General features: G+C 50.3%; 14 protein-coding genes across 25 annotated transcripts in view; 6 read left to right on the plus strand and 8 right to left on the minus strand.

Annotated features, from left to right (window-relative positions):
* Positions 1-781: 781 nt before the first annotated feature.
* Positions 782-2,358, plus strand: PPTG_00685 (hypothetical protein). Its single transcript, XM_008892124.1, has one exon. It carries the CDS (start codon positions 985-987, stop codon positions 2,077-2,079), a length of 1,095 nt encoding a protein of 364 aa, XP_008890372.1. The 5' UTR covers positions 782-984; the 3' UTR covers positions 2,080-2,358.
* On the minus strand, positions 2,176-4,155 carry PPTG_00686 (threonine synthase). The gene has a single exon (XM_008892125.1). The coding sequence runs from the start codon at positions 4,060-4,062 to the stop codon at positions 2,464-2,466; it is 1,599 nt and encodes a 532-aa protein (XP_008890373.1). The 5' UTR covers positions 4,063-4,155; the 3' UTR covers positions 2,176-2,463.
* Positions 4,156-4,177: 22 nt separating this feature from the next.
* Positions 4,178-5,252, minus strand: PPTG_00687 (hypothetical protein). 3 transcript variants are annotated; one of them, XM_008892126.1, is made up of 3 exons: positions 4,919-5,216; positions 4,792-4,847; positions 4,178-4,724 (listed from the first exon to the last, which is right to left on the minus strand). In XM_008892126.1, the coding sequence occupies exons 1-3, from the start codon at positions 4,959-4,961 to the stop codon at positions 4,338-4,340; spliced, it is 486 nt and encodes a 161-aa protein (XP_008890374.1). In that variant the 5' UTR covers positions 4,962-5,216; the 3' UTR covers positions 4,178-4,337. The 3 variants fall into 3 exon arrangements, with proteins under 3 accessions (XP_008890374.1, XP_008890376.1, XP_008890375.1); XM_008892128.1 differs by having other exon boundaries at positions 4,178-5,104; positions 5,195-5,252; XM_008892127.1 differs by having other exon boundaries at positions 4,178-4,847.
* A 69-nt stretch (positions 5,253-5,321) lies between these two features.
* Positions 5,322-7,458, minus strand: PPTG_00689. 2 transcript variants are annotated; one of them, XM_008892130.1, is made up of 3 exons: positions 7,273-7,458; positions 7,084-7,203; positions 5,322-7,012 (listed from the first exon to the last, which is right to left on the minus strand). In XM_008892130.1, the coding sequence occupies exons 1-3, from the start codon at positions 7,379-7,381 to the stop codon at positions 6,912-6,914; spliced, it is 330 nt and encodes a 109-aa protein (XP_008890378.1). In that variant the 5' UTR covers positions 7,382-7,458; the 3' UTR covers positions 5,322-6,911. The 2 variants fall into 2 exon arrangements, with proteins under 2 accessions (XP_008890378.1, XP_008890379.1); XM_008892131.1 differs by having other exon boundaries at positions 5,322-7,203.
* On the plus strand, positions 5,417-6,837 carry PPTG_00688 (hypothetical protein). The gene has a single exon (XM_008892129.1). The coding sequence runs from the start codon at positions 5,549-5,551 to the stop codon at positions 6,596-6,598; it is 1,050 nt and encodes a 349-aa protein (XP_008890377.1). The 5' UTR covers positions 5,417-5,548; the 3' UTR covers positions 6,599-6,837.
* A 1,574-nt stretch (positions 7,459-9,032) lies between the features above and the next one.
* Positions 9,033-13,165, plus strand: PPTG_00690 (serine/threonine protein kinase). 4 transcript variants are annotated; one of them, XM_008892132.1, is made up of 12 exons: positions 9,033-9,543; positions 9,616-10,357; positions 10,447-10,664; positions 10,739-10,887; positions 10,961-11,337; positions 11,417-11,511; positions 11,583-11,654; positions 11,718-11,813; positions 11,888-12,010; positions 12,089-12,171; positions 12,243-12,309; positions 12,384-13,165. In XM_008892132.1, the coding sequence occupies exons 1-12, from the start codon at positions 9,118-9,120 to the stop codon at positions 12,618-12,620; spliced, it is 2,685 nt and encodes an 894-aa protein (XP_008890380.1). In that variant the 5' UTR covers positions 9,033-9,117; the 3' UTR covers positions 12,621-13,165. The 4 variants fall into 4 exon arrangements, with proteins under 4 accessions (XP_008890380.1, XP_008890383.1, XP_008890382.1 ...); XM_008892135.1 differs by having other exon boundaries at positions 12,250-12,309; XM_008892134.1 differs by having other exon boundaries at positions 9,033-10,357; positions 12,250-12,309.
* On the minus strand, positions 12,032-13,599 carry PPTG_00691. Of its 2 annotated transcripts, XM_008892136.1 has the most exons (4): positions 13,265-13,599; positions 13,132-13,203; positions 12,945-13,079; positions 12,032-12,879 (listed from the first exon to the last, which is right to left on the minus strand). In XM_008892136.1, the coding sequence occupies exons 1-4, from the start codon at positions 13,577-13,579 to the stop codon at positions 12,718-12,720; spliced, it is 684 nt and encodes a 227-aa protein (XP_008890384.1). In that variant the 5' UTR covers positions 13,580-13,599; the 3' UTR covers positions 12,032-12,717. The 2 variants fall into 2 exon arrangements, with proteins under 2 accessions (XP_008890384.1, XP_008890385.1); XM_008892137.1 differs by having other exon boundaries at positions 12,032-13,079.
* Positions 13,600-13,694: 95 nt separating this feature from the next.
* On the plus strand, positions 13,695-16,323 carry PPTG_00692 (hypothetical protein). The gene is made up of 2 exons (XM_008892138.1): positions 13,695-16,077; positions 16,147-16,323. The coding sequence occupies exon 1, from the start codon at positions 13,746-13,748 to the stop codon at positions 16,050-16,052; it is 2,307 nt and encodes a 768-aa protein (XP_008890386.1). The 5' UTR covers positions 13,695-13,745; the 3' UTR covers positions 16,053-16,077; positions 16,147-16,323.
* On the minus strand, positions 15,986-18,141 carry PPTG_00693 (hypothetical protein). 3 transcript variants are annotated; one of them, XM_008892139.1, is made up of 4 exons: positions 17,679-18,141; positions 17,371-17,602; positions 16,590-17,296; positions 15,986-16,519 (listed from the first exon to the last, which is right to left on the minus strand). In XM_008892139.1, the coding sequence occupies exons 1-4, from the start codon at positions 18,105-18,107 to the stop codon at positions 16,109-16,111; spliced, it is 1,779 nt and encodes a 592-aa protein (XP_008890387.1). In that variant the 5' UTR covers positions 18,108-18,141; the 3' UTR covers positions 15,986-16,108. The 3 variants fall into 3 exon arrangements, with proteins under 3 accessions (XP_008890387.1, XP_008890389.1, XP_008890388.1); XM_008892141.1 differs by having other exon boundaries at positions 15,986-17,296; XM_008892140.1 differs by having other exon boundaries at positions 17,371-18,141.
* A 1,124-nt stretch (positions 18,142-19,265) lies between these two features.
* On the plus strand, positions 19,266-21,752 carry PPTG_00694 (hypothetical protein). The gene is made up of 6 exons (XM_008892142.1): positions 19,266-19,832; positions 19,901-20,007; positions 20,078-20,546; positions 20,608-20,772; positions 20,846-21,015; positions 21,090-21,752. The coding sequence occupies exons 1-6, from the start codon at positions 19,655-19,657 to the stop codon at positions 21,450-21,452; spliced, it is 1,452 nt and encodes a 483-aa protein (XP_008890390.1). The 5' UTR covers positions 19,266-19,654; the 3' UTR covers positions 21,453-21,752.
* Positions 21,753-21,810: 58 nt separating this feature from the next.
* Positions 21,811-22,513, minus strand: PPTG_00695 (hypothetical protein; the record flags this gene model as incomplete). The annotated part of the gene is made up of 5 exons (XM_008892143.1): positions 21,811-21,995; positions 22,063-22,137; positions 22,195-22,272; positions 22,335-22,378; positions 22,449-22,513. 5 exons carry the CDS (start codon positions 22,511-22,513, stop codon positions 21,811-21,813), a joined length of 447 nt encoding a protein of 148 aa, XP_008890391.1.
* Positions 22,514-22,644: 131 nt separating this feature from the next.
* On the minus strand, positions 22,645-24,784 carry PPTG_00696 (hypothetical protein; the record flags this gene model as incomplete). The annotated part of the gene is made up of 8 exons (XM_008892144.1): positions 22,645-22,788; positions 22,875-23,315; positions 23,384-23,543; positions 23,619-23,655; positions 23,730-23,877; positions 23,934-24,077; positions 24,140-24,405; positions 24,472-24,784. The coding sequence occupies 8 exons, from the start codon at positions 24,782-24,784 to the stop codon at positions 22,645-22,647; spliced, it is 1,653 nt and encodes a 550-aa protein (XP_008890392.1).
* Positions 24,785-24,881: 97 nt separating this feature from the next.
* PPTG_00697 lies at positions 24,882-25,920 on the plus strand. Of its 2 annotated transcripts, XM_008892146.1 has the most exons (3): positions 24,882-24,955; positions 25,205-25,280; positions 25,378-25,920. In XM_008892146.1, exons 1-3 carry the CDS (start codon positions 24,933-24,935, stop codon positions 25,783-25,785), a joined length of 507 nt encoding a protein of 168 aa, XP_008890394.1. In that variant the 5' UTR covers positions 24,882-24,932; the 3' UTR covers positions 25,786-25,920. The 2 variants fall into 2 exon arrangements, with proteins under 2 accessions (XP_008890394.1, XP_008890393.1); XM_008892145.1 differs by having other exon boundaries at positions 24,882-25,280.
* Positions 25,768-26,728, minus strand: part of PPTG_00698 — a 1,816-nt gene continuing 855 nt past the window's right edge. Inside the window, exons 6-9 of one of the 2 annotated variants that reach the window (XM_008892148.1) lie at positions 26,600-26,716; positions 26,422-26,534; positions 26,108-26,355; positions 25,768-26,037 (exon numbers count right to left, since the gene is read on the minus strand). In XM_008892148.1, coding sequence (XP_008890396.1) covers positions 25,964-26,037; positions 26,108-26,355; positions 26,422-26,534; positions 26,600-26,716 — 552 coding nt within the window. In that variant the 3' untranslated portion in view covers positions 25,768-25,963. Of the gene's footprint in view, positions 26,038-26,107; positions 26,535-26,599; positions 26,717-26,728 lie in introns of both variants that reach the window. The other variant, XM_008892147.1, reaches the window with a different exon arrangement.

The raw sequence follows: 26,728 nt of genomic DNA on the forward strand, positions 1-26,728 counted from the left end.
GCCGCAGCGATGCGAGCTCTGCCTCCAGTATCGAGAACGAAACTAACAGCACTTTTGATGAGTTGTGTGACACCCTCGACGAGATTGTGATCGATGAGTAGAAGATTCAAGTATCTTTAGCTCGTAACAACTGAATACATCTGCTGGCATTGATGGTTCATATCCGATTCTACTGTTTGTGAGCAAATCAAATAAACCTCGGTCCTAATAAAACGCCCATCAAATATAACACCGCACTTGGCTTCGGACGGTGTTATACAACAATAGAACGCCGAGTACTATTCGGTATTATACGTTAAATGTAGCGTACTTTATTACACTTTAAAATGTAAGTTTAACTATGGTGGCTCGCCTGGCGTTGAGAGAGCTGTCTGCATCCGATGAAAGTTTCCTCTTGCCCTTAGCAGCCATCTCAATGGATGGGATATTGTCAGGATAGAATTCTAGCAAGTATGGATACTTGTATCCTAGAGCTTCGAGATAAAATTACTTACTCAGAAGTACATGAAGAATCTTCATTCCTTCCCAAAAAATCAAGCTAGTGCAAAGATGGAATACTAGTAGCTGCGTGTAGCTGATGCTACATATCTGAAGCTATGCTTCTCCTCTGCCGAAATATTAAGCAACTCATCGATCGAGGCTCAAGGTTCTTTGAAGTGCAGCCATATTGACAATGACAATTGCAGCAATGCATCCATATCTGTCCAACCCACATAACCTTCAATAATAAATGAATTCCACATATCCATTCTCACATACAATGCATATTTCTGTAAGAAGGACCAAATCATTCTTGCTCCTCTCCGTCGAATCCTATACTCTCTTCATGTTCCGCCCTGGAAACTGCATAACCGACTCTCCTCGGTCCCGAAAGTTTCTCCGCGCGCTTCAAGTGGCTCTCTCTGCCAAGGCGTCGCAAACGTCTGCAAGAAGCAGCGCCACACCCGATCTTAACTGTTCCCTGTCACTAGTCGCCTCTTCACTATGACCACGGGCAGCAAGCGCGAGCTGCCAGCATCTCCCGCAACGACATCGTCGTCCTCTGTCGATAACAGCAACTCATTGCAGCAATACATCTCGGCCAAGGAGGTGGCCCAGCATCAGGTTTTCCGCCAAAACGACATGCGGCGATCTATCAGCTCCACACAGTTCAGCCCAGCTGTCAAAGGTTCCACTAGCCAAGCCTCGGTCACCGGATCGTCCATGTCGGCCTCCAACAGCCCGCGTTGTTCGTCCCCGGCATCGTCGCCAATGGCCGAATCCATTCTCAAGGTTGTTCTCATCGGCGATTCGGGCGTAGGCAAGTCCAATCTCGTCATGCGCTTCACCAAGAACAAGTACATGCCACAGAGCGTGCAGACGGTGGGCTTCGAGTTTGCCACCAAGACCATCCGCGTAGGGGACCGACGACTTAGAGCACAGATCTGGGATACCGCAGGACAGGAACGATTCCAGTCCCTCACTGCTGCCTATTATCGCAATGCTGTGGGCGCCATGATCGTCTACGACATCACAAACCGCAGCTCCTTCGAGCATGTTACTGGGTGGCTAGCTCAGGTGCACGAGCATTCGCATGAGAGTCTCGTGCTGATCCTCGTGGGGAACAAATGCGATCTCGCCCATTTGCCGGAGAGTAGAGAAGTGTCGACACTTGAAGCCGCGAGGTTCGCAGCGAAACACTCAATGGAGTTCCTCGAAACATCGGCATTGGACGCGACAAACGTCGTGGACGCCTTCAAGAAGCTCATTGTCCCGGTTGGGCGTCTATTGTCACCGACTGAACCGAAGAAAATCGCGCGGTTACCCCCAGGATGGAGACGTGTGTTATCAAGAACCAGACCGGGTGAATATTCGTACGAGAACCAATATACCAAGGAACGCATCTCATTTGCGCCCAAAGAGCCTGCAAAACCCTCTCAGCAGAGCTTCCGAACGCCTTCTAATGGGTCCAAGAGCGGAATTCCGAGTGTCGTCACTGTCACACGCGAGAGTCTTCAGAAACAGCATCAGAAGGCATTTCTCGCACAGAATCAGACGCCGCAGTGTGGTGTATGTGTAAGTGACTGCACTATATTGTAGATGCTTAACGACTTGCCTTGTGGTCATCAGGTTACGGGCAGTCTATTCTCTTTTTAGCTATTGCGGTCTGCATGCTGACCTCGGACACGACAAAACCGAGTATGTGATTCACTCGCAACAAATGAAGATAAGGAAGTGTCCAGGTCCAATAGAAGCAGATCCACTCAATCATTCAGTAACTAAGCGTTTAAGGTCGTGGTCACGTTCACGTGTTTCAGCTTGCTTGGTCCTACATAAATTACCATCGCGATAAGTTATTGTTCATGCGTCAAGACAGGCATGATTTCTTGTTTTTTTCTCTATGAAAGCTGCCCTCGCATAATGAACACTACGGATTAAAGTCTGCTAAGACTATCGTATTGACCGCCATCCTTACGTAGCTGTTTACTTCGAGCGTCGAGCCACGAAGAACGCAGCAGCGACGGTCGCAGCAGCAAGTGCTAAGGTGGCGAGCTTACACTCGGTGGGGGCCGACGTCCACAGACTGAAGCAGTTACTGCAGGCCTTCTGGTTCTTTATCGCGATAGTCTTGCGAATGTGCTCGGCCACCGTAGCACTCGAGTTTTTGGCTACCGATAGCCGGGTGGGCAGCGATTCCAGCGCCTTGAGGATTGGGTGTTGCTGGATCTCCGACTCATCGACACCAAGCGCCTTGGACACCACAGGAAGGAACTTGCCGTAGTGGGCAGTGCCAACGACTACCACCGCAGAGTTGGGCTTGTCAGCAAGGTTATCCTGGCCAAAGTGCATGGCAGCTGCAGCACCAATAGCGCTGTGCGGGTCGAAGAGGTGCTGGTGCACCTTCTTGTACTCGGCAATAGTGGAGCGCACCTCCTCCTGGAGCACGGCGTACGACGCCATCTCGTCCTGCGCCTTGGTGAGTAGCTCACCTGAGATCGTGAGCTCACCAGTCTGCTCAAAGCCCTGCATCCAGCCGCGCAGAATGTCGTGATTCTCGCCGGACAGAGCGAAGAGATAGCGCTCGAAGTTGCTTGACACACAGATGTCCATGGACGGCGAGATCGTGTGCTCAATGTCGCGGCGGTGGTACTTACCCGTGGAGAAGAAGCGGTGAAGGATGTCGTTCTCGTTAGTGGCCACGATCAGCTTGCCAATAGGAACGCCGAGCTTCTTGGCGTAGAAGCCGGCAAGGATGTCTCCGAAGTTACCAGTGGGGACGGAGAAGGCAACCTCACCGCTCACGCCCTGCTCGCGAGCACGGAAGTACGCCCACACGTAGTACACGATTTGTGCCAGGATACGAGCAAAGTTGATGGAGTTGACGGCTCCCAGGTTGTACTTGGCCTTGAAATCAGCGTTGGCAAAAAGGTCCTTGACGATAGCCTGGCAGTCGTCGAACGTGCCCTTAACGGCCACGTTGTGAATGTTCTGGTCCAACACAGTGGTCATCTGGCGTTGCTGGATGGCGCTCACGCGGCCCTCGGGGAAGAGGATGAACACCTCGACGTTCTCCTTGCCGCGCAGGCCATAGATGGCGGAGCTTCCGGTGTCACCAGAAGTGGCGCCTACGACAGTGATCTGGTGCTTGGATGCGCCAGCGGGCAGCGCCTCGTTCTTGCGCTTCAGAAAGAACTCGAAGAGATTGCCAAGGAACTGCAGCGCGATGTCCTTGAAGGCGAACGTGGGGCCATGGAAGAGCTCAAGCACCAGCATCTGGTCCGTCACCTTGACCACGGGCGCCACTTCCTCGGCGCGGAACGTGGTCGAGTTGTAGCTCTTCGCCACGAGCTGACGTAGCTGGTCGCGCGAGATCTCGCTCTCATCGATGAAGAGGTGCATGACCTCTACGGCCAATTCCTGGTACGAAAGCGACGCCCACTTCTCGAGCGCATCGGCCGGAAGCGTCGGAAACTCGTTGACCTCAGGCACTAGTAGGCCGCGATCAGATGCCAGGCCGGTTAGCACCGCCTGTTCGAAGCTGAGGCCGCGAACGCCGCCGCGCGTACTACGGTAGTGCACCATGGTATGTACTGTGGTGTTGCAGGTGAAACTAAGAGTGCGCTAGTGGCACCGAAACTACGTGGGCAATGTGAGCCGCTCAGGAAATAAGAAACAAGAAACTTCTTGCAGTGGAGACGCGTCCTCGAATTAGCGCTACATTGGAGCAACAATCAACGATGCGCAAACGGCCATGTGACGTGGCGATTGTGTTGCATAATATGTGTACCACAAAATAGTGTTTCCACATACCGAGTTGACTTCAGAAAAAAACTCGCTCGGTTACGATGCAGGAGGAATCAGCTTGAAGAGGGATTGCTAGTCGAGGCGAGAAGCTTCAGGACGTTGAGCACGGTGCTCGAGTCCCCAGAAAGCGCTGACATCTCAATGTAGGCAACGCCATGATCACGACACCACGAGCGAGCTGCGTCGTGCTCTTGTTGGGTATCTTTGTCGATGCAGTCGCGTTTGTTGCCGACCATCAAAACCGGCAACGACGTCCCTGATTCAGGTGCAATCGTCTCGATCGCGGCGATCTCTCGACGGGCGACGTCAAGGTACGTGGGCAGTGCTCGCCACGAAGCTGGCCTCTGCAAACTGAAAACCAGCACTACTGCCTGGGCACCGCGAAAGTAGCGCGCAAAGATGCCTGAACCGGCATAACTCTGCGGAGGCACGTCCCATAGCTGCGAACACCAACCTGTCAACATGATATGATTTCGTCACCATTAAGTAAATATGTCAAGGACGCACTTCAAAAACTACTGGCTCGCTTCCCTCCAGTCGAAGCAGCTTGGCACCTACGCTAGCTAATCGACGAGTTGTTGTTGGATGCTCATAAATCAGTGTTTAATTACACAGAACAGCCTCGCTTGCTCACCCGTTGTAGACGGCACGTAGTTGACGTCGAGCGGAGATCCCATCCAGCGTCTGAAGAGGGTTGACTTGCCCACATCTGGCTCGCCCAGTATGACGACCTTGATCTTGTTCACGGACAGCGAATCCGAGCCCGTATCTGGCACTGCAGACGCGTGCTTCCACCGGCTTCTCAGCAGCCTGCTGGATGCTGATGCAGCAGCAACACATCATTAATCGAGCACTTCAAAACCGCGTGTATACGCTGTCCACGTTAGCAAATACAGGTAACAAGACCGACCTTGTGCTCCCATGCGTCGTTTGCCAACCAGACAGAAGGTGCCTCCCGCCTTCGGACAATTCTATCTTAATGATAAACCTTGCTAAACGGATAACATATTCTTGCCACAAAAAAAACTAAACTGATAGTCCATAAGAATTTCAATAGTCAAACGTTTTTGCCTGCAAGACACTATACAAGTACTGGAACTATGTGTACAACACTAAGTTTTTCGCACATCCACGCATTGGTCCGCCGTCGGATAAGCTGAATAATGCGGACTCACGAGCGAGGAAGCCCAGCGCTGTACACAGCTCTTCACTCTGCGATTTTCCGTAAAAGACGCTGACATCCTCTGCACAACCTGCTCAAGCGATGGACTCTGTGGATAAATTCAAACTGGCTGCAGCACTCTTTATTTGGGCGCTGGGACTTATCGGCGGCATTGCGCCATTGCTGAGCAGCCAGCGCGTGAGCAAGCGCGCCAGTAGCATACTGAACATGGTGGCGGCCGGCATTTTTCTCGCTAGCTCGTGCATGCATCTACTACCGGACGCGCAGAACAACGCAGCTCTCACGGAGTGGGGCTGCGAGCACACTGCCGAGGTCTTCCTGGCCGTGCGTACTCGCTACGACGGTGATAACAAGCGTTGCTTCAAGTGGGCCAACTTCTTCTACGGCTGCGGCTTCCTCATGGTGCTGCTCATTGAGGTGCTCGCACACACACTGCAACGGCACTACAGTAAGGTGCAAAATGGGCACAGACAGCAAGAACACGATGCGCTGCTCACACTCGATGGTACGCGAGCCACCGAGGTGAACAATCTAGCCAAGACTAATGGTCACTCACACGGTCACGCTCACGGTCACTCGCACGGCCAACTAGAGACTGGAGATTACGGTACCCAAGGAGCGAGTACTGAGCTAACTCTCCACGCAGAAGACGACAAGGAGGAGCCACACTCGCACATTCACGGCATTGTCAAGGGCAACCCTATCCTGGCGCTTGTCGTGTTCATCGCTCTGTCTTTCCACTCAGTGATGGAAGGTATGGGCATGGGAGCCTCGAGCAGTGCGGCTTGGGATATCCTCGTCGCCATACTGGCTCACAAGTCGCTGGCGGCGTTCGCACTTGCGCTCGAGTTTCTACACCACAATGTCTCGCGGAAGCAGCTTCTATCCACCGTTGCAATCTTCTCGCTTATGACACCTACAGGCATTTTGTTCGGCCGATTACTGGTTGATACTAACCATGCGACGCCTGCCGGTGGTGTCTGTGCTGCATTCGCTGGTGGCACCTTCCTGTTCGTTGCCATCATGGAAATCATCCCCCAAGAGCTGCAAGACCCTCGATACCAGATTGAGAAGTGCTCTGCTCTGCTCGCTGGCTACGGAGCCATGGGAGTGCTCTCCCTCTGGACGTAAACGTACTTTTGAACTTATGTATTCTCGAAGACAAGAAGCTTCGATCGTTAGGCATTCAATAGCCCATAAACCGATTCGCGTGGTGTGAATGTCAACTCAGAATTCGCTGATAAAACGTTAGTAAAGAAGTTAATGAGAGAAAGAACGTACTCAAATAGCTAAAACCACGCCTTGGAAGCTCTTTCTTCTCTCTCGAGCTGTGTGGCCAACTCCACACCACAATGTGCTTCTACAGTACTTCGACGCAGTTGCCGTCGCCAGCAGATACACAAGCGATCCGCATCTCTTGAGCTCACTCCAGCGTTGGCTCCAGTTATCTACCGTACTTCTGAAACTCCCACTCGCGGTTGTCCAGCGGACACACCTGGCGAGTCTTGAGCCACCGAGAAATGCAGTGAAAGTGGAAGGCGTGGTCTACAACGAACAATAAAAATATCTAGTAAATGGTTCGTATCAACCCAGATACAGCAGCAGCGCGGACGTACTGCAGACACCCCAGGCCACCGTACACTCCTCGCTGGTGGCCGACGCTTGGTTGGCCTGGCATTCGATGCATAGGTCCATAATGTGATTGCGGCAAATAGCGCAGTTGTCCACAACGATGTCTGCGTAGTAATACATGAATAATTAGTTGCTTGAAAGATCTCGACTGCAAAGTGTCACGGCGCGCTCACCCCAGGACCAGAGTGCCACAGCGTTCCACTTCTTGATCTCGAAGCGCTTCTCCTCGCTCGTGCCCGCGGCCGGCGCCACCTGCGTTTCGCTCTTCATCTCCTCGTCCATCGCGATCGCGATCAGGTTGGCTCTCGCTTTGGCAACCTCGATTGTGAATGGTTTCTTCCTCAAAGGCCAGAGTTCGTACTTAAACGTAATTTCGATACTGGTACACTGTACCACATGCATACCTTCTACGGTGCCTCCAGCAATCCATACACTATTATTTATTGCGAAATATCTCCTCAAATGCCTTCAACTAGATCGATGCCGGGAATATACTTCTTTTTACGTAACGAGATATCCTAGCAGAGATTTAATCACGTGCCTAGTCATTATCTGTTATTAGTAGAACCCTTATTCTTGCAGGCTCCACTTAGATACTAGCGGACCGATGGACAACAACAGCATGTTCTGGTACTATGGGAAACAAACTAAATAAAAGAGGAAAAAAAAGGCCTCCAATTAGCCACACACCTTGAAGACCGACAGTCCAGCAGCTTTTGACATGCAGCGCAAGCCCCAAACTTCAATCGAGGGGCAACCCCAGTACGTACATAAAGTCTTTACTGCTGTACATTTTAGCAAGCTCTCGTAGGTTTCTCACGGGCTGAACCAACCGCAAATGAAGCGGCGAAATCGGTCAAATCGTGTAGTTTTAGAAATGTTGGGTTGTAGCTAAAATATTTGTAATCTCAAATTGCCACTTCGAACCATTTTGCTATTAATTGTGAGGTGAATCTAGGGCGACTGCAAGTAGACCATACTTTGAGGCGGCCTTGTACTTAAGTATTGATCTTTGAGTATCAATGCTTGCTTCACGGGCTTCAACGGCTCGCGGTGCGATACAATCTGTATGGATAAACTGACCGACAGAAAGAAATGCAAGGATGAACGGATTCCACAAAAAGAATCTATCTACTAGCTTTTTCTAGGTACTTCCTCATGGATCTTTGATAATCTGCGTTTAGGCTGCCTTCCGGGCTATTTTAATCCGGTAATGTTTCTAATACTATGAAATAACCTTTAGAAGCCACTGTTCTCCTTTGGCTCACGAAATGCCCCCGCTGGATGCACGGCAGATGTTAAGACCTCGCAAGTCCAAGCAAATTAGACTTCTACACGCACACAACGCCAATGCTTTACCTCAACGTTCAGCTTACATCTTGAGGTCAGCTGAATGTTGAGCGAGATAACATCGAGCAAGTTACGCAATACCGTGGAATTAATCCGCTGAGGGCTGTTCAAACCTAAAGGTATTCCCAGTAAGCTGAATCTTGTTTTGAAGGCGTTTGAGGAACAATTTAAGTGCTGTTTGCGTAGAGTCATGCTAAAGATTGTCCTAAGAATTATGGTCTTGACAGTACTGAGCTGCACAGACTAAAAAGGGAAACAGCGAGTGTTAAGCCGTTCCACACTTGGTCGTGATTGGAGACCTCCAGCTATATTTATACACCAAAAATTGCTTCCAGGTCTCATATTTCTCTTTGGCCAATCTATGAGTCAGTCGGTTCTCGCAGTGATAAATACAATGTGAATGACACGTATCTACCTTCCACTGAGAGGGGCTGTGTATTTGTCATGCCGACTAGCTCGAACTACAATGTAGTCATGTAGAAGCGGATTAAATCCTGCAGAAAAGTTGAAGATGCTATATAAACGTAACGACAGTTTACCATGAAATTGCTCTTCTTCCGTCACCACTTTAAAACGGTTTTAACGTTTTAACGTTAAAACCGTTCTAGGATTTCTAAAGGGAGAGGTACACATCGTTGAGCTTCGCCACGCTGGGCAGGACGAGCGCCATGCCGGAGCAGCATAACAACAGCAAGAAGAAGTATCGGCATGTGTCCAAACCCGCTGCTGCGCGCGAGACATCACCGCCCGCTTCTGCCGCGGTCAGCAGTAACAGCAACTCATCTAGCACAACAACCAGCCACCGGCGTGACCTGCTGGATGGTTCTATTCAGGAGATCTCGCGTCAGACGCTTATGGAGCGTTTCCACAAACGCGGACGCGTGGAGAGTGCCAGCTATGATCAGCGACCTTACGAAGGACGAGACCCATCGGTGGCCAACACTACAGTGGAGTCCAACAGCTCGTCCTTCTCTAACACAGACAACATTGTCCCCATCGTGCTGCGAGCGGGCCGAGCACAGCGTCATGGGACGTTTTTAGTGCACAACGACAAGCTGTCCAGACCACATTCGGCACCTAATCTAACGGAACAGGTGCAGAGGATGCAAATGATGCAATTAGGGCAAGTATTCTAACTAACCGCCGTGTTTAATGCAATTCTTTAGGCAGACGACGAAGTGATCACACAAATCTTTCCCGATATTTGCCCACGCGAGCTGCGGATTGCAGAAGTTAAGTCATGGGAGTGTCCGTGGATGGAAAAGGAGTTTCCAGTCTCTCCTGAACCCAAAGCAGCGTTATCACAACAACCAGAATTGTTGCTAGCAGCTACGGAATCATGGACTTCGACACCACTTACAGCAATTAAAGGCGTTGATACCCCTCCTTCAACTCCGATAACATCTAGCAGCAATGGTTTACATCAGACTCAGCCCCCTGATGATCCAGTGAAAAACGTGAACAACACGGTGACGGAGGTGGAAAAGGAAATCAACTCGCTGACTAACCAGCTTTCGCTTGAAGAGAAACGACAAACGCCGCAATCACCGCTAAAGAAGGCAGAATGGTCACCGTCACCAGGAACGCCACCTCCAGTGTCCACTCCACGGACACCTCAGTGGAAAAGTGTTGAATCAGCGAAAAGAACTCCAGGTAGTCGTAGTGGCAAGCGTCCTCAGTTACGGCTTAAGCTGGAAGACATGCCTACTCCTCAGCAAGCCGAAGAGCGGGCTCAGCGAGCTGCAACTCGACTCATTGCGAAGCGAGATGCTATGGAAGCAGCTGTGATTGCAGCAGCTGCAGCTTCGGGATCAAGTACCCCTCTACATGGACCTAGTGCTGCTCAACAGGCGATGATGAAATTGAATTTTAGTTCCAGCTCAGAAACGGATCTTCCATCTCCAAGCGGTGCGTTTTGTTGGGGTTTTATGGGTTTTGGCTCTAGGTCTAACTTTTTGCTTTATTTCATCGCTATGATATGAAATTGAACTGTAAAGATGGCGGACGACATAGTGCAGGAAGTGCTTATTCTCCCAATCATGGCATGTTCACAACCAGGAACGTTGCTATATCGGAGGCTGGCATTTCATCTCCTGATGCTGCGTGTCTCCATCTACAAGAAAACCTAGAGCGTGTAAAAGAGATCGGCCGTGGAGCTTCTGGCGTGGTATACAAGGCTATCCACATCCCGACATTGAAAGTAGTCGCCGTCAAGGTCAGTGGGTGTCTTGGCACGGACAGATTTTGTGCGTTTTGCTCACTTTTGGTAATGTTCTTTGCATGGTGAAGGATGTTCCCGTGTATGGGCGAGGTCAGCGTCGGCAAATGGTCCGAGAACTCCATGCGCTTTATTCAAACCTTGTACCCATGGCAAATAATGATAACCCGGTGCCTAAACATCCTGCTGCCCGGAAAAACACCAGCAATCCCAAAGCGAAGTACGTCCCGAGGTTGTAACTGGTGAACTGATACCACAGTGAGCTAAGAAAACTACTGTGTGGTGTGTGGCAGGCCCAGTCCCTACATCGTCTCCTTCTACGATGCATTTGTCGATCGTCCCAAGAATTCCATCTGCATGGTCATGGAATACATGAGTACGGGGTCACTACAAGATATCGTTTTGCGCGGTGGCTGTCAGAATGAAAAGGTATTAGCGCGGCTAGCAACTGGCGTGTTGCATGGATTAGCCCATATCCACAACAAGCGAATGGTTCATCGCGATATCAAGCCGCACAACTTGCTTACGAACAGACAAGGCGAAGTCAAGATTTCGGATTTTGGTTTGGCACGCACTCTGAATGATAACTCCACCTCAACAAAAACTTTCGTGGGCACTCTTCTGTATATGGCCCCTGAACGGATAGGCGGTGGCGATTATTCCTACCCAGGTGAGATAAAGGTCGATATTTGCGTTCGCTTACTGAAAGAAAACTGTGCTAACCTACTCTTTATTACTTTATTTTCCAGCTGATATCTGGTCCTTTGGGCTTGCCTTAATATCTGTTGCATTGGGTCGCTATCCACTTCCAACCCAGGATGGATTTTTTGGCTTGGTTGATTCCGTAAGTTGTTGGTTGATAAGCTGTTTATTTGACGATTTTTTTAGCTGATACCGCCGCTGTTTCTCTTGCAGGTTTCGAATGAACAATGTCTTAAATTACCCGCACAGTCATTCTCCGAGGAATGTCGCTCATTCATCAATCAGGTTCGATAAGTACTGTTAATCCTTCTATGCGTTTCCCGAATGATGACGTCTGTGTATTTGTAGTGCCTAACAATTGACCCAGACGAGCGCCCATCTGCAAAAACACTCCTTCAACATCATTTCATTCACAAATACACCGCGGAAGAGACCATGGCTGAGGTAAGTTTTTCTGTTGTTTTAAGCTTGCATATGAGTATTATGCTGATTTTGACAACGTATTTCTTGCAATAAAGTGGATATCGTTCGTCGACAGAATACACCTCTGTGAGGAGCGAGGTAGTGAGCTGGAATCTCTGAGTGACGCAGTCTATCGGCACATGTATGAGCACTCGGTCAAGTTCTCGCATTTGCCACAGGTACGTTCATGATGCTGTATCCCCCTGAGTCAAAACGTTTTATTTAAAGGTATTGGTGGATTCCTGCTTTGCTTTCAGTCCGACTACGGCGTATCGTTTGTGTCACAAGCGACCCCGACGTTTTCTCGACGAGAAATATCTCTTCAGCAAGTTCAAATGAGGTACCAACACCGTTGCTGTGTAAGCCAAAACGGGGTCAAGTACTAACTTGTGATACTCTCCTTTTGCTCAGTTTACAGCTCGGCTTGGCAAATTACTTAAATGTCCCGGTGCATTTGGTGTACGAGAAATTCGAAGAGGTGGGTACTTACCAGCTAACATAATATGCGACTAAGGGATGAATGGCTCACGTAATTCAACTTGTGCGCTCTAGAAACGATGCTTTTACAGCGACAAGTTACTGGAAGATTACTGTTACTCCCCACAGAGCTGGACGGCCTCACCTGGTATTGCACGACGGCAGCAGTTTGGCATCGGCACTGATAGTCCGCAGTGCACACCAAGAGAGAAGGGTTCGTTCTGGAGAAAGTTGCAGGAGAGTATGGCAAAGCTTGGTCATAGCAAACGCAGAAAAGAACGAGAAAGAGGGCGCTCATCGGCGGGATCATAGCTTCAGTTCGGCAGTGTACACAATAACACTTGAGCGGCAACGATAAGGACCAAGCCAAGATTGTTGGGACAACACACACCTGAAAGGTATGTTCTTGTCACGGATCGACCTTGCTTGGCTCTGCAGGGTTAGATTGTGGTGTTCTTTTGACTGCATCCGTCGACTGGAGCTTCGCAATGTCTTGACACGGAACTGCGAAGAGCTCCAGTCCTTTTGCATGGTAAAATGCTTGCGAACGAGCCAACTCACTCACAATTTTCTGCATTGGCATTGATGAGATTGTCAACCTAATTCGAACCCATAAATCAAACCCAATGGTCGCACCTTCATCTTCTGAATGCGGTACCGGTCGAAGTTGTCCATGTGTGTGTCCAGCAAGGCATTGACGTTCTCTACTCGCCGCTTCTGGTCCGACAGCATCCTCAGCTTCTTCTCCTTTTCCTTAGCCGAGCTTCCTCGCTGCAATTAACTGTCAGCACCACGTCCTTCGCATCATCACATCGTCACGTACCCTCAGCTCATCGTATTCCTTTTGCAGCTTGGCTTCAATTTTGATGGCCTTTTCCCGATCTTCCAACAGTCTCTGCATCACTCTGCCGTCAGATCCCTCCTCTGCCTGCACCCCTCTAGTTTCTGCTTCGCACCTTCATGGGTACTATAGCCCAGTCCTGAATCTGTGTAACCACCTGCAAAACCTCCATCTCGGGTCGCAGCATCATCACGTCGTGGCTCTCGCTCACCAATTTCTGACCGCACTCGCCCAGACTCCCAAGACATTGTGCCAGCGGCTCACATTCTTCCTGCGCCGCGATGTCCTCAAGACTCTTAGCAAACGACCCTAGGAACGCCTCCTGCTCCTCTCGCGCTTTCATCATCTTGGCCACCAGCTCCTCTAGTGCGCGCCCATTACGCTCCATGAACTGCAGCTGTGCCGCAAACGTCCGCCCTCGCTGCTCCATTATGGTACTCAGATGATACACAACTTCAATGTACATGCCACATCACTCATACACCAACTATGTGTGAGTGGTGTGGCGAGGTTTAACTGGGAACCAACACCAGTCTAAAAGCTCCTGCATCTCGCTCTCTGTCGGTGCTTCGGCTCGCTCCCTCTCTGTGACGGCCATGCGGATCATGATCAAGGGCGGCGTGTGGAAGAACACGGAGGATGAGATCCTCAAGGCGGCCGTGATGAAGTACGGTATGAACCAGTGGGCGCGCGTCGCGTCGCTGCTGTCGCGCAAGTCAGCGAAGCAGTGCAAGGCCCGCTGGTATGAGTGGCTGGACCCGAGCATCAAGAAGACCGAATGGAGTCGCGAAGAGGAGGAAAAACTGCTGCATCTGGCCAAGCTCATGCCCTCGCAGTGGCGTACCATCGCCCCCATCGTAGGCCGTACAGCCGCTCAATGCATGGAACACTACGAGCGGCTACTGGATGCAGCCCAACAGAAAGAAGGCGTCGAGGTCAGTGACGATCCGAGACGTCTTCGTCCTGGAGAGATCGACCCCAACCCAGAGAACAAACCTGCACGTCCCGATCCCGTGGATATGGACGAAGACGAGAAGGAGATGCTGTCCGAGGCCAGAGCTCGTCTGGCAAACACCAAGGGCAAGAAAGCCAAGCGAAAGGCTCGTGAGAAGCAGTTGGAAGAGGCAAGGCGTCTCGCTGTATTGCAGAAGAAACGCGAATTGAAGGCTGCCGGTATCATGTCGTCCAACCCGAGAGTAAACATGAAGAAACGCAAGTTCATCGACTATTCCAGCGAGATTCCGTTCGAGAAGAAAGCCCCTGCTGGATTTTACGACGTTACCGAGGAAAAGCAGATTTCAAGTAAAGGACTTGACTCCAAGCGTGCAGCTCTGCAGCTGGACAAACTCGAGGGCGTGCGTCGTGACGCTCAGGAGAAGAAGGAGCGCAAACAGGATGCCAAGCGACAGAAGTCGCTTATGAAGTCCAATTTGCCACAGATCATCGCTGCGGTGAATGAGAAAAACGACCCGATCAATGCGATCAAGCGAACTCCGCTCGAGTTGCCAGCTCCTGTGGTTTCTAACGACGAATTGAGCGATCTCGCGAAGCTGGGCATGCATGCCACTCATGCAGCCGCTCTCGCTCTTGAAAATGGGTCAGCTACCGAGACACGTGCGCTAATGGGGGACTACAGTGCCACTCCTCTGCGTTCTACCACTGGAGGTGCAACAGCGACGCCTTCTAGCCGTGACGTGCACGAGAATATTATGCAGGAAACGGCGAATCTGCTCGCCATGCGAAACAGTACGACCCCTCTTTTAGGCGGAGAGAATGTCGAGCTTTACGAAGGAACAGGCTATGCTGGAGCTACCCCATCTCGGACCCCGTCATCTGCTATGTCCAATGTAGTCAGTGAAAAGACGCCAATGTCTGCTGGGCGTACACCTCTGCGCGACGAGCTAGGCATTAACCCGGAACAGCTTTACGGCACAGAGGCGGAAAATGCTAAGGCGGAGAAGGCTCGGACAAAGCGACTGGCTGCGAGTCTACGCAAGGGATTCGATAGCTTGCCTGCTCCTCAAAACGAGTATGAAATTAACATCCCGGAGAAAGAAAAGGTTGACGATAATCGTACCTCTAATCGACGTGAAGAGGACGCTGGCGAGCGAGAAGTCCGTGAGCAGCAGCAGCGCGAGTTGGAACGAGAACGTGAACTTAAGCGACGATCTACAGCTGTACAGAATGGGCTCCCTCGTCCTTCGAAGGTGAAGAAAGTTCTGATTCATAGCGAGGTGAATGAGGTGGCAGACGAAATGTACCGAATGCTGGAGCACGATGTTGTCAAATACCCCGTGGATGATGGCAAGACCAAGAAGAGCAAGAAACGCAAGAAATCGTCGAATGCGGTTGCAGTCCCGAACTTGCAAGAATTCTCTGACAGCGAAATGAAGCGCGCTCGGCAAATGGTGCAGATTGAGGCTAGTCTTTTTGGAGTGAACGACGTCTGGAAGTCCCAGGACGCCTCAGTTCTTGGTACGAAGTGGGACGAAGTGCAAGCGCGCTATCTGAGCAAAGCTGAGGGCGAAGGAAAGAGCGGCGTGTCTTTCCAATTTTCTACGTCCGACGAGGACAAGCTGCGTGCTGTGCAAGCTCGCTTTGCTGAACTCAAGGAAACGGAGCAGTTCCTTGCCAAGCGTGCCCAAAAGCTGGACGAACGTGCTAAAGTTGTTAACGGTGGGTTTTACCGCCGCGCTCAGCAGGGTCTGGAGCTGTTGCGCGACCAGATGACAGAGCTTCAGAACACTGCGATTGAGCAGGCATGCTTCGAGAACCTGTCGAGTCTTGAGACGCGGGCGCTGGAGACTCGCATGGCACGCTTGGCGAACGAAGTGAACTCGCAGCAGCTCATTGAGGTCAAATTGCAGAAACAGTATGCGGCACTGGTCCAAGAGCAGCACTAGTGCTACCGACATAAAACTCAACGAGGTCCAGTTAATCTCTATCCCTTGTTGCATATCTACTCATCGTCACTAAACGCCAACACGGTTTTCGCAGACGGCGATGCACTTCGGACGCGGCCGATACGCAAATTCTCCAGCGAGTATTTGCGATGCATGAGACTGACCAACGTCTTGAGCTCGTGCCATTTCGCCGACATTGTAGACTTGTGAGCGTCAGCAAGCTGATCTAGCTTACCCAGCATAATTTTAATTTCCTTTGCGGTGAGAATATTCAGGAACGCCTGCAGTGCCAGGTCCATCAGGGCGACCTTCTTGCACAGCAGATCAAATGGCGGCGTTTTCTTCGAGTCCTTGCTGCTCTTGCGTGTCTCGGCATACTTCTGGGTCAAGTCCTCCACAATGCCAGCCACGATATCCACCACAAGTCCACTCTGAATCGGAAACTTTAAAGGCTTTTCCGACGTTGCCTACACACAATTATAAAGCATTAGAACGACCGATAGCGCATTACTCATGAAGCCTAACAGGTTAACGTACCCCTTCCTGTGGATCTTTGTCGATTCGATGTTGCAGGACGTAGATTGCCAATCCCGTAGTGAGTTGTGTGCCACGCATAGTGCGTGGAAGTCGACGGGCAACAGCAAGCCAGCCCGCGGCTGAATCAAAGAGACCTTCGTTCGCTCCAGCAATGCGGAGCACAAGCTGCGGTGCCCACTCGCGTCGCCACTCAGCTCGGGGAAACACGTCCAGTAGCTCTTCGATACAGATGGTAGCCAGGTCTACGATACTGGCATGAATATCGCTTTCAAATTGCATGCGCAGGAAGAACATCGTAAAACTGAATGCGTCATATCCTTCCAACTTCAGCGTCTTGGTGCGCAGACAAAGTACCAAGTACATGAGCACATAGTGCATATTCAAGGTCGGGAAGGGCAGCACGCGCTTCTTTGTGGACGGGGGCGTCGCAGGGATCTTGCTTTTTACACTCATCGATCGTTTACTGTCTTGGAAACCGTATGCACGGAAGGCATTGAGGAAGTCGTAGATGGACGGCTCCCATTCCATTTCGATAGGAGGGGTATTGGTGCCAAACGCTGACCGAAAATCCTCAATCGGATGCGAAAAACACGCCACTGGAAGAGCCGAGTTTAAATTCGGGATGAACATCTTCTTAGCGGAGCTCTGAATCAAAAAGAGGTTGCTGAAGCACCCTCCAACCACGTGGCTATTGCTGTGAGTTGACACTTTAGCAAAACACAACATCGTTAGTCAGATTTCGTATAACATATCTCCATCCACCAGCACTCTCACAACGTACTCGTCATAAATAACCAAGATCCAATCTTTGAAGGTAGGATTATGGGCGTCATCCCAGCGTCTCGACTGGTTGATTCACTCTGGCGCTTGAGCATGCAGCGAATCAAAATGGCTTTGGACCACAGAAGTCCGCTCAGCTCTTCATCGTCAGTAGTTTGCATGGTCTCGTACACGAGCTTGAGGTCGCTCTGTAGCTCATTTTCCGTCGCCTTGTACGTGCGGTACGGCAGCGGCTGAATCAATCAAACCACCAAGCAGCAATTAGTCCTTATATATCATATATAGTCTCTCGGCAGTCAAGTCACAGACCTCGGTCATTGGTGTGAATACATAGCCGAACTTTTCTTCCGTGACTGTCACCTCTGGGGCCGAGAACAGATAGCTGTCACCCGAAAGCGTCGACATGTTGGTGTCCATGCTACTCATGAGCTTTCCCAGCGGTGCATCCTTGTCCACAGTCTCGCTCTCTTGGCGCAACTTCTGCAGCTTGCGCTCGCGATTCTCGCGTTTACGCTTTTCTGCCAGGTCGTTGCTCAGCAGCGCGTCCAGACTCGTGAATTCGTTTAGAATGGCGCTGGCCTTCTGCCGCTTGCCGCGGCCTCGACGCGTGTCTTTCACCAACTCCTGCTCATCCTCGGAAGAAGAGGAATCGGGAGACGTCCGGCGCCGCTTACGAGCAGCAGCGGAGGCGGCGGGTGCCTTGACGGCGCGCGTACGTGACGGGGCCATTCTCGCCATTCCAGAATCTGATGAACGTCGTCGTCAATTTGGTGTTTGCCAATAATATTATTTTACATTTATATCGTTGTTTTTTTAAAATTAATTTGCTGTGCTGATTAAATTTATCAATTGAATTGTAGAAAATAATTTATGCCCTCATGGAAAGTGTCCCCCGTGAAGCCCGATGTATCGATCCAGCAGAGCGAGATTGTGAGGTGACCAAGGAGCGAGCCATGGTAGAAGAAGGAGAGTCATTATCAGATCGTCAAATACGACGAAGTCCAAGTAGGCTTACTAAATGCAATATCTTGGGATATAACCCAATCAACAGATCTTTCCATCATCATCATCAAATACATGTAGCTACGAAAACTTTCGTTTTCAGGTTCATGCTCGCTGAAGCATAGCATTTAAAATCATCACGTTCACGGTAGGAGATAATGTATTTACCAGGTTGCTGCTGCGGGAGTCATCGGGTACTTGCCATGCTCACGTTGAGCCACTCACCACCTTGGTGACGGGTAGAGTCACTGGATCGTCTGAGGAAAACATCATTTGGCTTTGAGGCTGTCCAGCACTGCTGCCGCAGGAAGCTGCTGTCCAAGAAATCCCTTCAACGCCACTGCTGATCAAGGTTCAGGAACCTGTTCCTGGTACCAAACGACAGAAACAATGCAGCACCAAGATTGCGAGAACGACAGGAATTCATTTCACGTACTATTTGACAACTGTACTGGACTGCTGAGCCATAATTAGTAGCTTAATACGGCTAACCTTATAACACACACAACGGCTGAACAGCTTCACGATCACCTGAATCGCAACCTGTCTTCGTAATAGTTCTCAATTTAAGGCTGACACCGCTCATTTTCTCTACGCAGCGCGTTCATGTATCTTGTTCAGTAAGTCAGCAGTACTACATTGAAAGTTCGCCTCGACCATGTCAGAGCAGTAAAACGTTTGAAATCTCAAACACTACCTTTGTTGCAAGATATGCTTGACGTGTTTTGATACCGCTGTCCCGTTTCTACTTGTTTTGGTGCTTCGATTTTTGTCCTTCGCTTGCTGATTGGTGAAAAAGACGCGGCTAAAATGGGTACGCTTATGATGATTGGTTGAAACAATCCATGGAACAAAAAGGCGATTGAAGATCGCGATGCATGTCAAGCTCGACCATTGGGCCCGACCTCATTTCATTCGTCGCTGATCGATCGCCACAGCCTGGCGCCTCCGCAGATTGTAAGCTCGTGCGTGCGAGTCATCCAGTGCCAGCGTCGCTGCCCGCGATTTGCATCTTTATAGGCCACCGTCACCGCTTCAATCTCGTTCCTGCCGTCCATTTCTAAGCGGTCGCCTGCCTGTCTGTCAGTGTGAGAAACGAAACTCCCCTCCCAGCGGCCCTTTGAGTTCATCCAACACCTCGAGATCCTCCGCGGCGAGAATAGGCACAGCTTTAGGTCAGCAGGCAACCAGCCAGGCCAACCATCCCCACACACGACTCGTTCGTCTCCTCAGCACTGCGGGCCGAGAGGAGAGCACTTGATACCCCCGCCAGCGTTTACTGCATGACTCAAGCAAATTTACAGGGGGACATTGAAGAGGCCCGAGTGGGTGCGTTGTCGAGACTCAAGCAGAGCGTGACGGACGGGCTAGAAGTTGACATGGCGGAACCCACACGTGAAGCTGACGCCGAGTGGGGACAAGTTTTTTCGGCAGGGGAGAGCACACGCAGTTTTGTGGAAGGTAGGTCTGAATGATTGTCTGTCGGCTTGGTTATTATTAATTACAATTGTTGGACGTTAATTCTGCAGCCGAGGTGGTTTCTGCAATTGAATATGACCGATCGGGAGACTTTCTAGCCACAGGAAACAAAGGTGGACGCATCTCCATCTACTGCCGCCACGGAAACCCAGCATCGGTTGGTTGATTATTCACTGCAATGTGTTTCGAGTGGTTTTCTAACGGTATATGGTTCGTACGTAAATTAGAATCAATCCATGTACAGCGGAACGAGTGGCGACCCGCAATACCAGTTGTACACGGAGTTTCAGAGCCACAACGCCGAGTTTGACTACCTCAAAAGCCTCGAGATAGAGGAAAAGATCAATCAGATCAAATGGTGCCGTCCGTCAGGCGGATCCCATTGCCTGCTGTCGACAAACGACAAGACCATCAAACTCTGGAAGATACACGAGCGCAGCGTCCGTGAGGTCACGACGTACAATGAACAGAGTCTTGCGCACGTCCCACGAGCACAGATTACCCCGGAACTTATTCGGCTGCCGCTAATACACACCCGAGGCCAAGTTACGACCAGCACAGCCAAGCGGGTGTATTCAAACGCACACACATACCACATCAACTCGATCGCGATAAACAGCGACGGAGAGACGTTCATTTCGGCTGACGATCTACGCGTGAACTTATGGAGTCTTGGTATCTCTAATCAAAGCTTCAGTGAGTATTTACCGCTGGTTGAAATTGACTGTCGCTCTAACAAATATACGTGCTCGTGTAGATATCGTCGACATCAAGCCTGCGAACATGGAAGAGCTCACCGAAGTCATCACAGCTGCGGATTTCCACCCTACACACTGCAACACGATGATGTATAGCACCAGTCGTGGCGCCATCAAGCTAGGTGACATGCGACAATCGGCTCTATGCGACGCATACTCACAAGGTTCGCACATTTTAGTGTTGGTTGTTGCGATATTCGGAGCTACATTATTTGACTCGCTGGAATGCCACTGTAGTGTTTGAAGAGCAAGAAGACCCTGAAGCTCGAAGCTTCTTCTCTGAGATTATTGCGTCCATCTCGGATATCAAATTCTCTCCGGACGGTCGCTACATCATTGCACGCGACTTCCTCACGCTTAAAGTCTGGGACATCAACATGAACTCTCGTCCAGTTCAAACAATTAATGTAAGTGCACCGTATTCTGTTGACGCAATATGAACTAACATGTTGTGGTCTCATGTTATTGCTTTAACATAAAGATCCACGAGCACCTTCGCCCGCGGTTGGGAGATCTGTACGAGAGCGATTGCATTTTCGATAAATTCGAGTGCGCAGTCAGCGGGGACGGCAACAACTTCATCACGGGCTCGTACAACAGCGAGTTCCATATTTATGACCGCTACGGGCGTGCCGATATTTCCATCACACCGCGTACCGCACGGGTGAGTCGCCGCCACTCCATGCCACAGCGAGGTATCGCGCAACAGATTGCCGCGATGCCGACTCCAGGTGACCCGGACGCATTGGATTTCTCCAAGAAGATCTTACAGACTAGCTGGCACCCATCGCTGAACGAAGTCGCTGTATCCATTCGCAACAGCCTCTTTGTATATGCGGCCTAGTTGCCTTGAGGCAACTGGCGAAAGCAGCAATCAGAATCTCCGTTGGTAAGAGAGCACAAAAAACAGTGGATTCATGCCAGCAAATGCAAAAGAATACGTGTATGGGCAGCATTTGATTTTTTTTCACGAGGTATTTTGCATCTAGGTTGGTCGATCACATTGTAAAAGTGAACCGCCAACATGTGCATCCAATTATGGATGAGGTAGGCAACGAATACGACTCCTGTCAAGCCAACAGTAGCCACGTGTGATCTTGACATTATGTACTACGTAGTATTCCTCACGAACATAACTCACAAGTACTATTAATACAAGTAGTATTATAGAAAGATTGCTTGCTTTTCGCTCCTGTACAGTATCACGTCAGAATGGCCTTGAACTCGTCAAATTCGATCTCTCCGCTGCCATCCACATCCAGCTTGTTGATCATCTCCTCAATATTGATAGTAAGACCAAAGTCGCCTTTAATAATTTTCACCAGTGTCTCCTTTCGCACGAACCCTGACTTGTCTGGCTTGCCACCGCATGCAACGAATGCATCGACTGCTCGGAAAGGGGTAAATGTAAGCATACTATCGATGTCCCCAATACAAAGAGGTATTGTACGTACTCATGTCACTGTCGTCTTCAAACATAGCGGCTCGATCCTTTTGATTGTCGATGACCTGTAGAAACTCGGCAAAATCTAAGTCATAACGAGTTTAAGAATTTTACCACCGTCGGCAAGTAACAATTTGAATACCTATAGCGCCGCTCATATCCTCGTCTACTTCGCTGATCATCTGAAACAACTCCTCTTCGGTCGGTTGCTGTCCCATTGCTAATCGAGTTGGTTAACAACAAAGTTATCATCATATTCAAACGTGCAAAACCACTATCTACCTTCGAGCACTTGCCGTAACTCCCAGACATCAATGGTGCCACTCCTAATTTTTACCACACAAATTCCGCGTCATCGGCCACTATTCCCACCAAATCCTTTAATGACGTCCTCACCGGTCCTTGTCGAATGCCAGGAATGCTTCTCGGCAAGCATCGATCTCGTCTTGCGCCAGGACCATCTTGACTTCACGTTGCCAATCTACGGAGGTTTAGTTGCACGACTCTTCAAGGAATACCAAAATTCTCGAGATGTGGCCAACCATGTCACAAAAACAGAGAAATTTCCAGAAGTAGACCCACTCGTTCTCGGTTAAATGGAGCGCGCTCCAAGCACTTGCTGCGGTTGAAGCCCAATTGGGATAATGTTGTGCAACAAGTAATTCTCATTGTTTGCCTCCACATGAGCCAAATCGTATTTGTAGTTGATCATCATCCCAGCGCTTTGCGCAAGGCCCTAAACAGAATAAACACAATAGCAGCCAAAACTCAGTAAAAAGGTGATATGCAAAGCAAGTATCCAATAGTCCAGACCCTACGCACCTTCTTGGACAGATCTGCCTGCCAGTTGATACGCTCGAAAATGGCGCCATTTCGGACGTGAAAGTTCGCAACAGGGTCCAACGCCTTCCCACGCTTCTTTTCATGATAGATGTAGCGGGCACCGAGCTTCAGCATGATAGGCTTCAATGATGTAACCAACTCCGGGTCTTTGATCCATTTATCGATCGAAAGTGTATCCAAAACAATGGAAACAGGAGTCGCGTCCGATTGGATGGCGTTCCCACGCTCTTCTAACACATCGATCAGAGCATCCAGTTCGAGCGGGGACACCAGCGACTCATCAGTTTTGTACCGCTGTGTTTCTAGCCATAGCATGAACTGGGGCAAAGGGCTCAACGTTGCGAACGTTTTCAAGTGTGGGTGCTCCGTCTTGAGGGCTTTAGCGACCTCTTTAATGAGGAAATTACCCAGGTCAACCCCCTGTGAAATACAGATACGGCGAGTTAGCAAACTTGTGGCTATCACAATTATAAATTATCCAGTCTTACCGCAAGTCCCTTTTGCGTCGACGAGATGGAGTAGAAGATTGCAGCGTAAGCTTGGGAGTCTTCTGATAATTGCTCCGTTTCGTCACGAATGGACTGCATGCTAGATGCGATCTCGTGCATCAATGCTACATGCACAAAGACCAAGGGCTCATCCGGAATGCTGAAAGAAAACGCAATACTTACTTCAGTATAGTTGTAAGAAGCTTCCGTAATTGTTCAATTCCAAATATCTCACCTTGGGTGGAAAAACGCAAAGCAACGCCGTCCATTGCCTAGAAGGAGAAACAAACATAATTTTGTCATCTGTGGGGAGAACTTTCAGGTGTAATTCACTTTCAAGCCATACCAAGCCGCCTCTTAAGCTCAGCAATCGTGCCCACAGGATGTACAGCTTCATAGCGAATGATCTTCTCCAAAAGCTGGCCAGGAGAGTGCTCGTAGGTCACACGTTGCAACTTCAGGAACCCAACGCTGAACCATGATGCCAGAAAGTGCTATACAGAAGCAAATAAGTAACCGACAATTTATCCCACGTATTGTGTTTACTTACTTTCAAGCTTGCGTCAAGTGAACGAAGAGCTGGTAGTTCGGAATGAGTCGCGCTCTTGCGCAACACTTGCAACAAGTCGGCTCGCATGTGTACCAAAAACAACATGCCGTTTTCTCGTTGTGACAGGATTTGTTGGAAGAACGTCTAGCACACGCACCATAGTCGTCAGATGCTTTATAGTTTCCACTTACTGCACATGTCAATACCTCGTAAAGTGGCGCGAGTGCATTGCGGAGATTCCTGAACGTTCGAAGGTACCTCTCCACGTTCTCGTGCTCCCAGTTCACGTCGCCACTGCGAGCATCCTTGATGTTGTTCATGTTCTGCTCGAACTGAGCGGCACTTTGCAAAGCCATGGCTGTGTCGATATGCAAGTCTTGGGCCAAGATCAGCAGGAACTGCTTCTTCTCGTCAATGTCCATACCTCGGTACGTCGTGCACAGGCTCTGTATGACTACCTGTGGCACAAAATCTGCCTCAAAAGAGTAAATACCCTATCGTGTTTTAATTAATGCATTGCTTAGTACAAGCATCGCACCGCCGGTATTGGCCTTGGTCTTCACCACCTCCTGGATCAGCTTGGACAACTTCCGCTGCGCCGCCGGGTTGCTCAAGTCGATGCTGCGCAGGAATGAGGATCGCTGGCGCTGGTGCGTCGAGTCTTCCGCTGCGTCTCCTCCTCGCTTTGACTTGCTCGAAATGTCTCCTTTAGTGATGGAGAGTTCACGCTGGGTGGCGCCCGCCGACCGCAGCACTAACCGGGGATACGCATCAGCAGTTAATACCCCACGAGTATTGCGACGGAGCACACCGCGCGCCGCCCAGAGGCCGCGGATCGGAGCCGAAGACATTCGCTCTTCAAGTGATGATATGCAAGATGCGGCAGTTCAATAAAATACCGTGTCCGAAATGAAGTGTCGTATTCGATATGTATGTTCATTGGTCAAAAGTAAATACAGGGGCCATCAAGCTTGTTGTCGTCACTTTCTCTTCCTTGCAATGATGCTTCGCGGCGGATTGAGGTATTTATGCGTGGTTGAGAGCATGGCGCGGCGCGGTGTCGGCTCCGGATCGAATGTACAGCTGCTCGTTGCGCGGTCTCTCTCATCTATGGCTCCTAACAGCAGCAGTAACCGCGTCTTTTCCATCTCCTGCTGGCCGCATGTCCCCACTGGGGCTGCCGCTGGTGCTGCGCCACGCCGTGTGCTCGGCTTTCCATCACCGTCTGCATTTGCTGTGAGGCGCAGCGCTAACTTCCGCCTCTGGTCCAGTGGCAGGACGTCCCAGGACTCGAAAGAGACGGCACCCCTTAGGGGAGAGGCTACGTCATCATCATCCCCAGTCCAGGTGAGTTATCCCATCTGCTAATACTCACAACTCGTGAGACCGCTACAACACATTAACATTTTGACTGGCTGTTGTACTTATGCCACCACAACTACAGAGCGATGAGGATCTCGAGAAGGAGCTGGAGCAGCCCACGGAAGAACATCAACGACAGTCGTGGCGCCAACGAGCCAAGACCTTCGCCGTCGAGTACGGCCGCGTGGGCATCTGCACGCACATCGTGCTGTCGGTTCTGTCGTTCTCTATCATCTACGTGGGCGTCTCAAGCGGCGTGGACGTATCCTCTCTCTTAGACTCGGTGGGCTTATCCACCTCAGCGAGTGACTCAACAACCAACTCAGCCGGGTCTCTCCTCATCGCCTACACGCTGTACAAAGTGTTGGCCCCCGTCCGGTGGCCACTTACATTTGCTGTCACTCCCGTGGTTTTACGTGCATTGAGGCGCAGAGGGTACATGCTTGCATCAACCAACTCATCCAGCCGAAGTCCGCCGCCATCTGAATAATTTGATTCAATGAATGTCGTATTCAACGGAGATCCTAGAGCTCTCTCGACGCGTATATGCAATAAAGGTGATTGAATTCGCACTATAAGCTCTTCGCGCGTTAGATTTGTCACGTTATTCAAATATGTGCGGCACAGTTTTTCCTCAAATGGCTTATCACTGGTACTGCTTAACGCACTTAACTCGTCTGTTGCACGTGCTCCTCAAATACAGGGCGAGCCGCCTTGATATTCAGATGAATTGTCGCCGGTTCTATTTGATCAAAACAAATGAAAAACGTCAGTAACAACATGATAACAACAAGGTTTCCAACGCCACTTACGGATCGAGTCGTCGGACATGATGATCATGATGTACGTGTTGGCGGTGAAGAAATCGATGAAGGCCGTGAAGTTCGAATTGCGCACCTCCATGCCCTGGAACTGCGCCTGGGTCTTGCTGCAGCTTAACTTGAACTGCTTAATGATGTTGCTGATCTTTTCAAAGCGATGGATGTCGCGGTGGTTCGTGTGCGTAGCGTGTGAGATCACAAGGAAAGTGGCACGCTCAAACAGCACCACCTCGTCAGCGCTGCAGATAGAGCAAAAGCTGTTCAGGTGCTTTTCCAGATCCTGCATGTTCGGGATCAATGAGTACACAATGGACGACCAAGCGCGATACAGCGTTTCGTCCCAGATGGAGGTGCCAAAGCACACAGTCGGCAGTTGACCCGTGCGCGCCAAAATCATCTCCTTCTTTTGGTTGAACACCTGCAGATTTCAACAGAAATTTAGATCGTATGCGCTTCAAATATGGCAAGAGTATCTTTACATACGCGCTCACGTTGGTCCTCAGGCACGAGATCCATCTTATGGATCAGCACAAACACCTTCGCATTGCTCGAGTTCTGGTCGATGGCCTCCAGACACCCGTCGAAGTGGGCCATGTCTTTCTGTAAGGGGGG

Source organism: Phytophthora parasitica (assembly GCF_000247585.1).
Source record: "Phytophthora parasitica INRA-310 unplaced genomic scaffold supercont2.1, whole genome shotgun sequence".
Classification (NCBI taxonomy): domain Eukaryota; phylum Oomycota; class Peronosporomycetes; order Peronosporales; family Peronosporaceae; genus Phytophthora; species Phytophthora nicotianae.